At 43.3% G+C, this 14,474-nt stretch overlaps 1 protein-coding gene across 2 annotated transcripts in view; it reads left to right on the plus strand.

Moving 5' to 3' along the window:
- Positions 1–705: 705 nt before the first annotated feature.
- Positions 706–14,474, plus strand: part of dachc (dachshund c) — a 121,725-nt gene continuing 107,956 nt past the window's right edge. For both annotated transcript variants that reach the window (XM_063009714.1, XM_063009715.1), the window contains exon 1: positions 706–1,310. In XM_063009714.1, the coding sequence (XP_062865784.1) occupies positions 769–1,310 (542 nt within the window). In that variant the 5' untranslated portion in view covers positions 706–768. The remainder of the gene's footprint in view (positions 1,311–14,474) is intronic.

Consider the following 14,474-nt stretch of genomic DNA (forward strand, 5'->3'; position numbering starts at 1 on the left):
ATGTATTTTGTTTTTGCAATAAGCTATTATGCCATATGCACCCATTTTTGTCATTAGCTTTAATGATAAAAAATTATGATGTTTCCCTCAAATATGCCACTACAACTGTTTGTACAGATTATTTTACGGCCTAAAGTTCCTAGAAAAGGCTCCAAGTGAACTCTCAGACCGTCTCTGATCTGCATTCTGGTCTACATGCTATTATGTGCATTGGCGGCACGGTGGCGCAGCTGGTACCACGCAGTCCTGAGTTGGAACCCAAGTTTCTGGAAGAAGTTTTGCATGTTCTTTACACGCAAAGCTAAACCGACTGCACTGTATTCCCACCTATGTGTGACAAAGCGAACATGAGCGTGTCTGCGTCGGAGATGGAAGTGGCATCCTGTCCATGGGGTACTCCTGCACCCACCACGACCTCGATCAAGACGAAGTACAGTAGTTAGCAGAACTGAATGTAAGCAATGTGCAGGGGTGTAGCAGGTGGGCAGTGCTAATTTAAACACATCCTCTGTAGTTGCACTTGTTTGTTTGGCTCCTCCTTCTGTGCGCCACGACGGGGCTGAGACGCAGAAAGACAGTGGGTTTGCGCCTCTTCGGTAATTACCTGCTCTCGATCAGACTTTAATCCATGCCGTGAATTCATTCCGTGGATCTTCACGTTGCGTGTTGGGCTTGTTTGCGAGCTTATTATCCATCTCTGTTCATCATCCATTGCGCGTAAAAAAACACTTTCCTTCTCCGTGCGGTAAAAGTTAACTTTGCGCAACCATGGCCACCTCGGTTCCGCTGCTGCCGTCCGCCCCGCTCGCCCATCCCGCACCGCCTCCGATCTCCATCTCTGCCTCCTCCAGCCCGGCGAGTCTGTCCCCGAGTCCGTCCTCTCTGGCACCATCGGCCGCTTCCAGTCTCTTCTGCTCGGACCTGCTACCCTCCGCGAGTCCCGCTCTGCCGGTGGGGAGCGCACCGCACAAGCCCGCGTACGCGACCCCGTCCCCGGTGGAGAGCACGCCGCGTAATAACGAGTGTCGCCTGGTGGAGGTGCGCGGGGCTCGGCTCGCCTCGTTCACCGTGGACGGCCGGGAGTTGATCTGCCTCCCGCAGGCGTTCGACCTGTTTCTGAAGCACCTGGTGGGAGGACTGCACACCGTCTACACCAAGCTGAAGCGGCTGGACATCACGCCGGTGGTGTGTAACGTGGAGCAGGTGCGCGTTCTGCGGGGTCTCGGTGCCATCCAGCCCGGGGTGAACCGCTGCAAACTTATTTCGCGCAAAGACTTCGAGATACTCTACATCGACTGTACCAACGCAGGGTGGGTAAACTTTTGCACTTTTAGTTCGCACGTCTTAAACTCTTTAAGTTGGTGGACGGACCAGCCGCGACCTTGATCAGACAGAACAGTTAATGAACGCAGAATGAATAAATGAGTCAAACCTACATAGTTAGATTAGTTGATGGATAAACTTTCTGGTTTCTGGCGAGCCGTAGCCTAGTGGTTAAGGCACAGGACTACTAATCCAAAGGTTGCCGGTTCAAGCCCCACCACTGCTAGGTTGCTGCTGTTGGACCCTTGAGCAAGGCCCTTAACCCTCAGTTGCTCAGACTGTATACTACTGTCACAGTCTGTATAATGTAAAGTCGCTTTGGTTAAATGGCAAAAATGTAAATATTATTTATTCATTCTTACCGGTCAGGGTTGCAGTGGGTCCACTAGGTGCAAACTAAAATACACTTTAACCAAACGTACGCATTCTGTTAGTGTAGAGGTTTCACCTTTTGCATGCTTTTGACAGGTGTTAGGAGGCAGTAAGACAAGGAGGAATCCTCAAGGATTGAAACTGGGTTCCTAATGGTCTTCAAAGACAAGTTCGACTAAGTCTGAATGAGTTTTAACATGCAAACATGTCAATTTTGTGGAGATGCAGTACCAAAGCGGGGTGGTACCATGGTGCACTTGGTAATATGGGTGCAGGAGAGCAATTTGGGTCCTGGAGACCTTAATTTATTTATTCTTCACAAAAGCTTCATTTGATGTGTATCTATTTTCCACTCAAAATTGGTTTCATGCCGAAAATGTAAATGTAAATATTATTTATTCATTCTTACCGGTCAGGGTTGCGGTGGGTCCAGTACTACCTGGTGCAAACTAAAAATACACTTCAACCAAATGTACGCATTCTATTAGTGTAGAGGTTTCACCTTTTGCATGCTTTTGACAGGTGTTAGGAGGCAGTAAGAAAAAGAGGAATCCTCAAGGATTGAAAGTGGGTTCCTAGGACCCACAAAACCACCCGTCCCACCCCAAATTTAGTTTAATGGTCTTCAAAGGCAAGTTCCACTAAGTCTGAATGAGTTTTAGCATGTAAACATGTCAATTTTTGTGGAGATTCAGTACCAAAGCGGGGTGGTACCATGGTGCACTTGGTAATAAGGGTGCAAGTTCCACTAAGTCTGAATGAGTTTTAGCATGTAAACATGTCAATTTTTGTGGAGATTCAGTACCAAAGCGGGGTGGTACCATGGTGCACTTGGTAATAAGGGTGCAGGAGAGCAATATGGGTTCTGGAGACTTAATTTATTTATTGTTGACAAAAGTTTTATTTGATATTTTCCACTAAAAATTGGTTTCACTGGTTCTTCAAAATCGTAAAATGATTCTGAATTAAAGTGAAATTTCTTGGCATAAACAGTTAATTTGCAGATTTAAAGCATAAGTGGTTTTATCCGCAGTGGATCATTGTCATTGTAAGTGTGGGTGGCGTATAATCGTGTGATAAAATGATGTAAAATAATACAATTACATGACATGATAGATAGATAGATAGATAGATAGATAGATAGATAGATAGATAGATAGATAGATAGATAGATAGATAGATAGATACTTTATTGCAGTCATGGCACCTTTTTTCAGTCATGGCACCCTTTAAAAGTATGCAAAATCTCAAGTCACCCCAGTCTAAAATGTATTAAAAAAACTTACACTCTGCATCCCTCGGACTGCTAACACACACGCACACACACCATAAGGTGTCATTTAGGGAGGGAGGGGTAAACGTGACTTACTTTTAATGGGAAACTTGAGCCTGGGATGATGCACACAGTCGCCCTATTCTGGCAGGGATGGATGAGAGGCAGACACATAGCTCCTGGTCCAGAGCCCTCAGTCGCTTCCTGTACTTGTTCTTGATGTAAGTTAGGCTCGAGAAGTTCAGTTCGCGCAATGAACGAATCAGATTTAACATATTAAGTCGATAAGAACTGCGCCGAAATAAAAATATATATGGCGGCTCCTCAGAGGCGCGACTTTGTTCCTTTTGTTCATTTTTCAAAGAGCCGTTCAATAGAATCGGATCGTTCGCGAACGACCCATCATTATCAGAATATTTTTGATGGCACCCCTGACGAAGCCAGACAGCAACCCGGTTGAGAAAGGCTGCTTTATTGATCCTTTGCAGGAAATGTCTTTGTTACAGCAGCTCACATCAGACAACAAACAACTTCTTGCATACATACAACATACAACATTCACTAACTATAAAAACAAGCAATAAAAATTCACAGTAAGATTCTATATACATGTAAACACTATTTTTATGGTGCATGCATAGCATACAAAATGTAGGTATATATTAGATATGTAAACAGTGGTCATCTGGTGCATGCATAGCATACAAAATGTAGGTATTGATTATAAATTATTATGAATTGTTGAACAGTCTGATTGCATATGTAAGGAAAGATCTCCTGTAGCGTTCAGTCCTGCATTTGGGAGGAATCAGTCTGTGACTGAAGGTGCTCTGTCGAAACACCTTCAGGGTATGAAGTGGGTGTGAATGGTTTGTAATTATTGAGTTAAGTTTTGTGAGCATTGTTAACTCTGCTACCTGCTGAACCGAGTCCTTTTCTGACCCCACTATAGAGCTGGCCTTCTTGATCTGTTTGTTTATTCGGTTTGTGTCCGTTGCTCTAGCACTCTCACCCCAGCAAACCACTCCAAAGAAAAGAGCACTGGCCACCACAGACTGATAGAAGGTGCACAAGAGGGGCCTGCTGATGTTAAAAGATTTCAGCCTTCTTAAAAAGTACAGTCTGCTCTGCCCCTTTTTGTACACAGTCTCCATGTGTTTGGACCAGTCCATCTTGCTCCAGATAAAATACAAACGCTCAAAACTTTTTCAGCATCTAATCGTCTGCTTTGGATTTTAAGCAGGACTGAACTTCATATGAAAGTTTTCAGGATGCCCAGAATTCTCTCAGAAAAGTGTATCATCATCAGTGTTATTTACAATACTGTACTGGTATAATTATGCCACACTGCCACTCATTTTAAATCCAATAAGCAATATTTGAACATTACTAAGAATGTGTTAGATGTATTATGGGAATGTGCAGTGCTTGCTTTCTGCTTTCTTTTATTCCAAATGAGTTATCTACAGTTCCAGGTCATATGCAGTTTACGACAGATCATGATCTGGATACATTTGGACAGCTTTTAATTTGTTGTTTACACGTAGGGTGAATGATATGGCAAATCTCTACACCAGACTTACCGTAACAATGTTACAAACAGTGGGGCCATGAGGTCGACCAGTGAAGGCTTTGATTTTGCGTGTTTGCTCAGATTTAATACATTGTTTTATTATGAATCATTTAATCAGTGTAACAGTTTGAGTAGGAACTTAAAGAAAAAGTATTTTGTGAAATCTGATAATTAATCCATGTTATCCTGGCATGATTTTACACAGTTCTAAAAAGCATCTTGTAATGCCGCTGAATGTTTGGATTTCTCTGTTTTTAAGGATGCCTATAAATGCTTAATGGGGTTTAGGGTGAGTGTGATATACAGTGTGTAATAGTCAGCACTGCTTTGAGGTTTGAGATCTACACCGATCAGCCATAACATTAAAACCACCTCCTTGTTTCTACACTCATTGTCCATTTTATCAGCTCCACTTACCATATAGAAGCACTTCGTAGTTCTACAATTACTGACTGTAGTCCACCAGTTTCTCTACATACTTTGTTAGCCTGCTATCACCCTGTTCTTCAATGGTCAGGACCCCCACAGGACCACCACAGAGCAGGTATTATTTAAGTGGTGGATCATTCTCAGCACTGCAGTGACACTGGGTTTTTAAATACCGTGTCCACTCACTGTCCACTTGATTAGACACTCCTACCTAGTTGGTCCACCTTGTAGATGTAAAGTCAGAGATGATCGCTCATCTATTGTTGCTGTTTGAGTTGGTCATGTTCTAGACCTTCATCAGTGGTCACAGGACGCTGCCCATGTGGCGCTGTTGGCTGGATATATATGTTTGGTGGACTATTCTCAGTCCAGCAGGGACAGTGAGGTGTTTAAAAACTCCAGCAGCGCTGCTGTGTCTAATCCACTCATACCAGCACAACACACACTAACACACCACCACCATGTCAGTGTCACTGCAGTGCTAAGAATGACCATTGAAGAACAGCATGAAAGGGTGCTAACAAAGCATGTAGAGAAACAGATGGACTACAGTCAGTAATTGTAGAACTACAAAGTGCTAAAATGGACAGTGTGTGTAGAAACCAAGAGGTGGTTTTGATGTTATGGCTGATCGTTGCATACAGTAATACAAATGCAAAATATGAGATTTATCACTGGTGGTCTCAGTATTTTGGTTGCCACTGTTTGCTAACATTGTATCAGAGTTTGTCATGTTTTCCTTAATAATTAAATTCTTCCTCCAAACCTTGGCAAAATACCATTGTTCCATGCTAATTTAAGGTCTGTCAAGTTAAGAGGAATTAAGAGGTCATACTAAGAGGGTAAATGTGTGAGACGCATATGTAACCCAATGCAATATGTAGTTATTATGGATGTGTGGACACCCCTTCTTGTCATTGAATTCTGGTCTTATAGGCATACTCATTCCTACCAGCTATAAAAAGTCAATTATACGGATTAAATGATATGCCTCCAGCTTTGCAGCAACAGTTTCTTAAGTCTCTTGACTTTGAGACTTAGTTTGACATGGTTTGAACAAGCTGGTGTGAAGGAACTTCGGTGGCTCACACAGAGCCATGAATTCAACTCCATTCCCCTTCAGATTCCCAGCGACTCACTTATCTTGTTGAACATCTATCCTGAAAAGTAAAGGCTATAATAGCTACAAATGATGATTCAACATAATATTATTGTCCATGATTTAAAGGTCAGGTGTCCATGTGGGTATTGCTCTGCACTGAGGTCACTGCTTACCATCTGTTTCTTGTCATTGTGCATATTTTCTATGACTTGTGAGAGAATGAGTAACATTGCAGTCATGGTTGTTAATAATATTTGAGGTGTGTCGTCTTACCCCTTCCGGCACAGTCAGCTCTAATGCCTCTGTACTGATAACACGTCACGACTTCATTCACTCAGTGTTGTTTCTTCAGGTCATGCTGAGAACTTGTTCTCTCATTTCCTCTTAGAAATTGGGAAAACAAAAAAACATGACCAATTAAAGATTTTTGCCCCCCACTGTTAGCCTGTATACCCTAATGGGTGTAAATTTCGAGGGAATAATTTATTTATTAGCATCAACCAGTAACCAGCTCATAATGACCTCCCAGCATGATAATGTCCTCAGTTTACATGATGTTAATGCTGCTGTCTCTTTTACTTACAAACGGCATGATTAAATGTGGTAAAGAAAACTTGAGGTTAGCAGGTCAGGGTTCTCCCACAGTTTTACCACTTTAAAAAATGCAACATGACAAAACTGTGGAATAAGAGTCACAATGCAAACTGGGTGAAATTACTGATGCGTCAAACCCACCAATCTTAAAAAGTAAACTGAAAATGCAATGGCTAAACAGTGATTTGGATGTTGTTTGGTGACACTAACTAACTCTACAAGAGGGTGGTGGTGGGGGAGGGTTTATTTGAGCCTTCAATTTTAAAAACCTTCTTGCCATAACTGATGGGAACACTGACGGATGCTAACAGTGAGCACAGGTAGAGAATATATACAGTGTATCACAAAAGTGAGTACACCCCTCACATTTCTGCAGATATTTAAGTATATCTTTTCATGGGACAACACTGACAAAATGACACTTTGACACAATGAAAAGTAGTCTGTGTGCAGCTTATATAACAGTGTAAATTTATTCTTCCCTCAAAATAACTCAATATACAGCCATTAATGTCTAAACCACCGGCAAGAAAAGTGAGTACACCCCTTAGTGAAAGTTCCTGAAGTGTCAATATTTTGTGTGGCCACCATTATTTCCCAGAACTGCCTTAACTCTCCTGGGCATGGAGTTTACCAGAGCTTCACAGGTTGCCACTGGAATGCTTTTCCACTCCTCCATGACGACATCACGGAGCTGGCGGATATTCGAGACTTTGCGCTCCTCCACCTTCCGCTTGAGGATGCCCCAAAGATGTTCTATTGGGTTTAGGTCTGGAGACATGCTTGGCCAGTCCATCACCTTTACCCTCAGCCTCTTCAATAAAGCAGTGGTCGTCTTAGAGGTGTGTTTGGGGTCATTATCATGCTGGAACACTGCCCTGCGACCCAGTTTCCGGAGGGAGGGGATCATGCTCTGCTTCAGTATTTCACAGTACATATTGGAGTTCATGTGTCCCTCAATGAAATGTAACTCCCCAACACCTGCTGCACTCATGCAGCCCCAGACCATGGCATTCCCACCACCATGCTTGACTGTAGGCATGACACACTTATCTTTGTACTCCTCACCTGATTGCCGCCACACATGCTTGAGACCATCTGAACCAAACAAATTAATCTTGGTCTCATCAGACCATAGGATATGGTTCCAGTAATCCATGTCCTTTGTTGACATGTCTTCAGCAAACTGTTTGTGGTCTTTCTTGTGTAGAGACTTCAGAAGAGGCTTCCTTCTGGGGTGACAGTCATGCAGACCAATTTGATGTAGTGTGCGGCGTATGGTCTGAGCACTGACAGGCTGACCCCCCACCTTTTCAATCTCTGCAGCAATGCTGACAGCACTCCTGCGCCTATCTTTCAAAGACAGCAGTTGGATGTGACGCTGAGCACGTGCACTCAGCTTCTTTGGACGACCAACGCGAGGTCTGTTCTGAGTGGACCCTGCTCTTTTAAAACGCTGGATGATCTTGGCCACTGTGCTGCAGCTCAGTTTCAGGGTGTTGGCAATCTTCTTGTAGCCTTGGCCATCTTCATGTAGCGCAACAATTCGTCTTTTAAGATCCTCAGAGAGTTCTTTGCCATGAGGTGCCATGTTGGAACTTTCAGTGACCAGTATGAGAGAGTGTGAGAGCTGTACTACTAAATTGAACACACCTGCTCCCTATGCACACCTGAGACCTAGTAACACTAACGAGTCACATGACATTTTGGAGGGAAAATGACAAGCAGTGCTCAATTTGGACATTTAGGGGTGTAGTCTCTTAGGGGTGTACTCACTTTTGTTGCCGGTGGTTTAGACATGAATGGCTGTATATTGAGTTATTTTGAGGGAAGAATAAATTTACACTGTTATATAAGCTGCACACAGACTACTTTTCATTGTGTCAAAGTGTCATTTTGTCAGTGTTGTCCCATGAAAAGATATACTTAAATATCTGCAGAAATGTGAGGGGCGTACTCACTTTTGTGATACACTGTATATAGTCCATTGTTTCTCTGCATGCTTTTTTAACCAACTTTTACTCTGTTCGTCAATGGTCAGAGCAGGTATTATTCTCAGCACTGCAGTGACACTGACATGGTGGTGGTGTGTTAGTGTGTGTTGTGCTGGTATAAGTGGATCAGACACAGCAGCGGGAGTTTTTAAACACCTCACTGTCACTGCTGGACTGAGAATAGTCCACCAACCAAAAACATCCAGCCAACAGCGCCCCGTGGGCAGAGTTCAGTGACCACTGATGAAGGCTAGAAGATGACCAACTCAAACAGCAGCAATAGATGAGCGATCGTCTCTGAATTTACATCTACAAGGTGGACCAACTAGGTAGGAGTGTCTAATAGAGTGGACAGTGAGTAGACACGGTATTTAAAAACTCCAGCAGCGCTGCTGTGTCTGATCCACTCATACCAGCACAACACACACTAACACACCACCACCATGTCAGTGTCACTACAGTGCTGAGAATCATCCACCACCTAAATAATACCTACTCTGTGGTGGTCCTGAACATTAAAGAACAGCATGAAAGCAGGCTAACAAAGCATGTAGAGAAAAAGATGGACTTCAGTCAGTAATTGTAGAACTTCAAAGTGCTTCTATATGGTAAGTAGAGCTGATAAAATGGACAGTAAGTGTAGAAACAAGGAGGTGGTTTTAATGTTATGGCTGATCGGTGTGCACCCCCCCCCCCCCCCCATTTAGTCGTATCCAATTACCCAATCACATTGTGCTTCCTCTACTGTTGCTGACCTCCACTCCTAATAACTAATATTAATATTAACTTATTAACTTATTATTAAATTTTATCATAAAACCAGTTTCATTACTGCTCTAATAGCATGTTGTCCTTGAAAGAGAAGTCAAATGTGTTAATAAACAATCAGACGTTGTACAGATTGGCAGGAAATAAGATACATAAATGATTAACAATACACATGACCTGGTTTCGAACTACTGGATGTGTAGCCAGTAGCTAGTCAGCAGCTGTCTAGACCACATTGTTTTGGCTATCCACATTTGTTCTGTCTATTGTTTACTGAACCATTTCAAAAAATGAAGAAAAGGGTGAAAAGCAAAAGTACATTAGAGTTTCTGGAGCACTATGGTAGCCCAGCTAGCTATGTGGGTCCTGAACACCTGGGTTTGATACTTGTCTGTGTTGGTTTCTTTTGAGTACTTCAGTTTTTTCCCTCCTCTCAAAAACATGCAGATGGTAAAATACGCTAGCACACCAGAGCTGGGATTTCAAAGATCGTATCGAATCTCAGCTCTGACATCCGGCTGGGCTCGGCGGCTGCATGAACAACGTTTGGCTGTTGTTCATCCAAGGAGGAAGCCGGATAGTGACCTCATAACTGATGCAAATACAACCTCTGCTGGCTGATTGATGGTGTCTGTACAGAGTAGAGGAATAATGCTGATCAGGGTGTGGTTCACCGTGCACAAAGCTGATTCGCATATGAACTCGCCTCGTGCGGGTGAAAAGGTGCAGCTGGCTACTGCTCACGTGTCAGAGGGGACGAGTGTAAGTTCGCTCTCCTCAGTCTCCTCTCCAGTAGAGAGGAAGCATAACGCAATTGGGTAAAAGTTGGGGCTATACAATTACCTTAGATGTAAATGAGTGATTGAATGACAGGAACCAACCTTAAAAGTGATGGTTATAATGTTCTGCAGCTAAACACATCTGGAGGAGAACTCTAACCCCACTCTTCCTTCCACAACATTAAAACCACCTCCTTGTTTCTACACTTACTGTCCATTTTATCAGCTCCACTTACCATATAGAAGCACTTTGTAGTTCTACAATTACTGACTGTAATCCATCTATTTCTCTACATACTTTTTAACCTGCTTTCACCTTGTTCTTAAATGGTCAGGACCACCACAGAGCAGGTATTATTTAGGTGGTGGATCATTCTCAGCACTGCAGTGACAATGACATGGTGGTGGTGTGTTAGTGTGTGTTGTGCTGGTATGAGTGGATCAGACATCAGCACTGCTGGAGTTTTTAAATACCGTGTCCACTCTATTAGACACTCCTACCTAGTTGGTCCACCTTGTAGATGTAAAGTCAGAGACGATCGCTCATCTATTGCTGCTGTTTGAGTTGGTCATCTTCTAGACCTTCATCAGTTGTCACAGGACGCTGCCCATGGGGCGCTGTTGGCTGAATGTTGTTGGTTAGTGGACTATTCTCAGTCCAGCAGTGACAGTGAGGTGTTTATAAACTCCAGCAACATTGCTGTGTCTGATCCACTCATACCAGAACAACACACACTAACACACCACCACCATGTCAGTGTCACTGCAGTGCTGAGAATGACCCACCACCTTAATAATACCTGCTCTGTAGTGGTCCTGGGAGAGTCCTGACCATTGAAGAACAGCATGAAAGAGGGCTAACAAAGTATGTAGAGAAACAGATGGACTACAGTCAGTTCTATATGGTAAGTGGAGCTGATAACATGGATAGTGTAGAAACAAGGAGGTGGTTTTAATGTTATGGTTGATCAGTGTACGTATTTGCAAATTTGGGCTTGTCAGTGACAATTTAACCGTTTTCGGGACACTGAAGGAGATGTTAGCTGGCTTGTTAATGTGTTGTGCCTCCTCAGCCCATTGGTTAGAATGGCCTGAGGCTAATTGTGTTAGCTTAGTAAATCGGCATAGTTGCAGTCTGAGTAGTGCGTCCAAATAATCTGCCCTATGAGTTCAATGTTGTATTAGAATCTTGTCTATTTAGGCAACAGCCTAGGTAGGTCGTAGGCAGCTAGGCAGCTCACTAGGTTTTCAGACAACTGCCTGTCTACTTAGGCAGCTGCTTAGGTAGGTAGTAGGCAGCTAGGCAGCTCACTAGGTTTTCAGCCAGCTGCCTGTCTACTTAGGCAGCGGCTTAGGTGGGTAGTAGGCAGCTAGGCAGCTCACTAGGTTTTCAGACAACTGCCTGTCTACTTACGCAGCTGCTTAGGTAGGTAGTAGGCAGCTAGGCAGCTCACTAGGTTTTCAGACAGCTGCCTGTCTACTTACGCAGCTGCTTAGGTAGGTAGTAGGCAGCTAGGCAGCTCACTAGGTTTTCAGACAGCTGCCTGTCTACTTAGGCAGCTGCTTAGGTAGGTAGTAGGCAGCTAGGCAGCTCACTAGGTTTTCAGACAGCTGCCTGTCTACTTAGGCAGCTGCTTAGGTAGGTAGTAGGCAGCTAGGCAGCTCACTAGGTTTTCAGACAAACCTTTTGTTTAAGATTTTAGTCAATCTGAGCCTAACTAAAACATAGCCTCTCAGATGGTGTGACTGGGCATCTACACAGACATAATTGGCTATGTCTGTGGGGGTGATGGCCAAAGTTGTTTTTTTTAAATAAATAAAAAATGAAAGCAGCCTTTAAAATTTTACAGTGAGATGAAATTAGTAACACTAACACAAACTTGAGTGAAACTTTATGTAAAATCTTGTGGTTGAGGACACTTCTTTTTGTTCACATAACCTTCCGTCCCAACCTTTTTTGGATTTCTGCTCATAAATGAAGCCGCTTTAGATGTCTAAATGTCTAAACAGTGTATTGAAGCTGTCCTCCATTCTCTCTCTCACATTCTCTCTCTGCTCTTGGGAAGGTGTTAAGCGTTTATGACATGAGTCATCAGGAACACATGAAATGACTAAATGCCCGACACCATACCCGCCAGCTCTCGCTCACATCACTTAGCGCCAAAATAGCCATGAGAAGAACCCGATTCTCCACAGAAATTAATTAAGAGGGCATGCTCCGTTTCTTTGTTTTATTTTTTTTTACCAGACTTTCTCTCAATGCTGAATTATGGCTTAATCATATTAATCCTTCTCCCGCCCCGGAGGATGAAATTTCGGAATTTGTATCACCGCATTACGACTAAATTATGCAAATCAGCTCATCTCCCCGGGCCTGGATTGGCTAATTAGGATGGATATGAAGCGAGAAGGTGTTCAGAAATTTGAACAGTCTTGGCCAAACAAGCAGAAAATTGAATTCGGTCTTTGACAATTTATTCTCTTTTTACTGATTTGGTTATATTATTTTTATTTTATTTTATTTTTGGCAGAGTTATGTGGCACAGTCACACTAAACACGAGACTGAGCTCGTTTTCTTAGTGACTCTTATTGAGCTTATTTTGCATCTTTTTAAAACAACACAAGCATAGAGTATAATAAACTCATCCAATAATCACAAATTTGAACCGAGTTTTTTAATTTAGTCATTGCCAGTCTCCCCTGCACACAACAGCTTTTGAAACTGGGAATCGAAAGTGTATGCTTGAAAGCAGCAGCAGTTTGTCATATTGAAGCTGATCACTCTTAGAGGAGAGCACTGACTTCTATATACTGTAAACATTAGTTCACAGACACTGGTAACTGGCTACTGCTGCTCAAATCAACATACTTACCAGGACAGCAGGGCCGGTTATGCTCCAAAGCTCTTGGCTACACATAGTTGTCCACCACCCACCATTGCTGAGATCCGGGTTTGAGTCTAACCTGTGCTTTCGGCTGGCTGGGTGTCTGCTCAGACTTACATTTTGTACATTTTCGGCATTTAGCAGACGCCTTTATCCAAAGAGACTTACAGTACTGTGACAGTATACAGTCTAAGCAATTGAAGGTTAAGGGCCTTGCTTAAGGACCCAACAGTGGCAACCTGGCAGTGGTGGGGCTTGAACCAACGACCTTTGGATTACTAGTCCAGGAACTGCCCTGCACAGATGCCTGATAAATTGGCGCCCTGTCTAGAGTTTTCCTGCCTTGTGCCCAGTATTTCTTGGTGGAAATGGACCCACTGCGAGTCTGACCAAGATAAATTAGTTAATAAAAATAAAAAAATAAATAAAATAACTTTGTTTGCTTTGTGGGTGGAACAGCGGTCTTGTACGCTAGCCCAGAAACCTTTAAAAATTTAACAATGAGATTAAACTACTAACACCAACACAACCTTAAGTGAACCTTGACGTAATAGAAAATTGTAAAATCCAAATTGTATTAAGACTGGTGGAAATGGATCCACTGCGACCCTGACCAGGATAAATTGGTTAATGTTTAAAGGGCACTTGGGTGACACAGTAGACTAGTATGTTAGCCCAGCAGTGCTCAGATCCGAGTTTAAATATTACCAGTGCTGTTGGCCGGCTGGGCATTTACACTAACATTATTGGCTACGTCTGAGGGTAGAAGGGCTGCAGCCCATGCAATGGATTGACACCCTATCTGTTTTCCTGCCTTGTGCTTAGTCTTTCCCGGTGGAACTAGGCCTGCTGCATTGTTTTGAAATATTTGTCCTAGTAGACCGCTTCTTTTCACCCTTGCTTTCTGCACAGGCGTCTCTGCTAACCAGCGTTGGAAGACCCCACACGCTTAGTGGGGGCGCTTAGTGTCATCCCACCCAGCAGACACGGTGACCAATTATTGTCTGCTGCAGGCACTGCCAATTGCAATTCGAACCGTTGTGTTCAGAATCTCGGCGCTGGTGTGCTAGCGGAATATCCCGCTGCGCCACCTAAGCGCCCCTAGTTTTATTAGTCTTCGTCCAATCTAGTCGTGACCGAGGAGAGCTGTGATTAAAACACCCCCCCTCCAACATACTGTATGTGCAGTATTTTCATACTGTTCATGCATGCTCAATAATCCAGGTACACAAATCCACAAAGTTGAATCAGTTCATCTGGACACAAGTTCGTTGTAGAGATACGTTTCATCACTCATCTGAGTGACTTCTTCAGTCTGAGCTGGTGGTGGATACCCCAACCTTATATGCAGCCGATTTGCATTCCATATAACAATGGAACC

The sequence above is a fragment of the Trichomycterus rosablanca genome, chromosome 15, assembly GCF_030014385.1.
Source record: "Trichomycterus rosablanca isolate fTriRos1 chromosome 15, fTriRos1.hap1, whole genome shotgun sequence".
In the NCBI taxonomy this organism is placed as follows: Eukaryota; Metazoa; Chordata; class Actinopteri; order Siluriformes; family Trichomycteridae; genus Trichomycterus; species Trichomycterus rosablanca.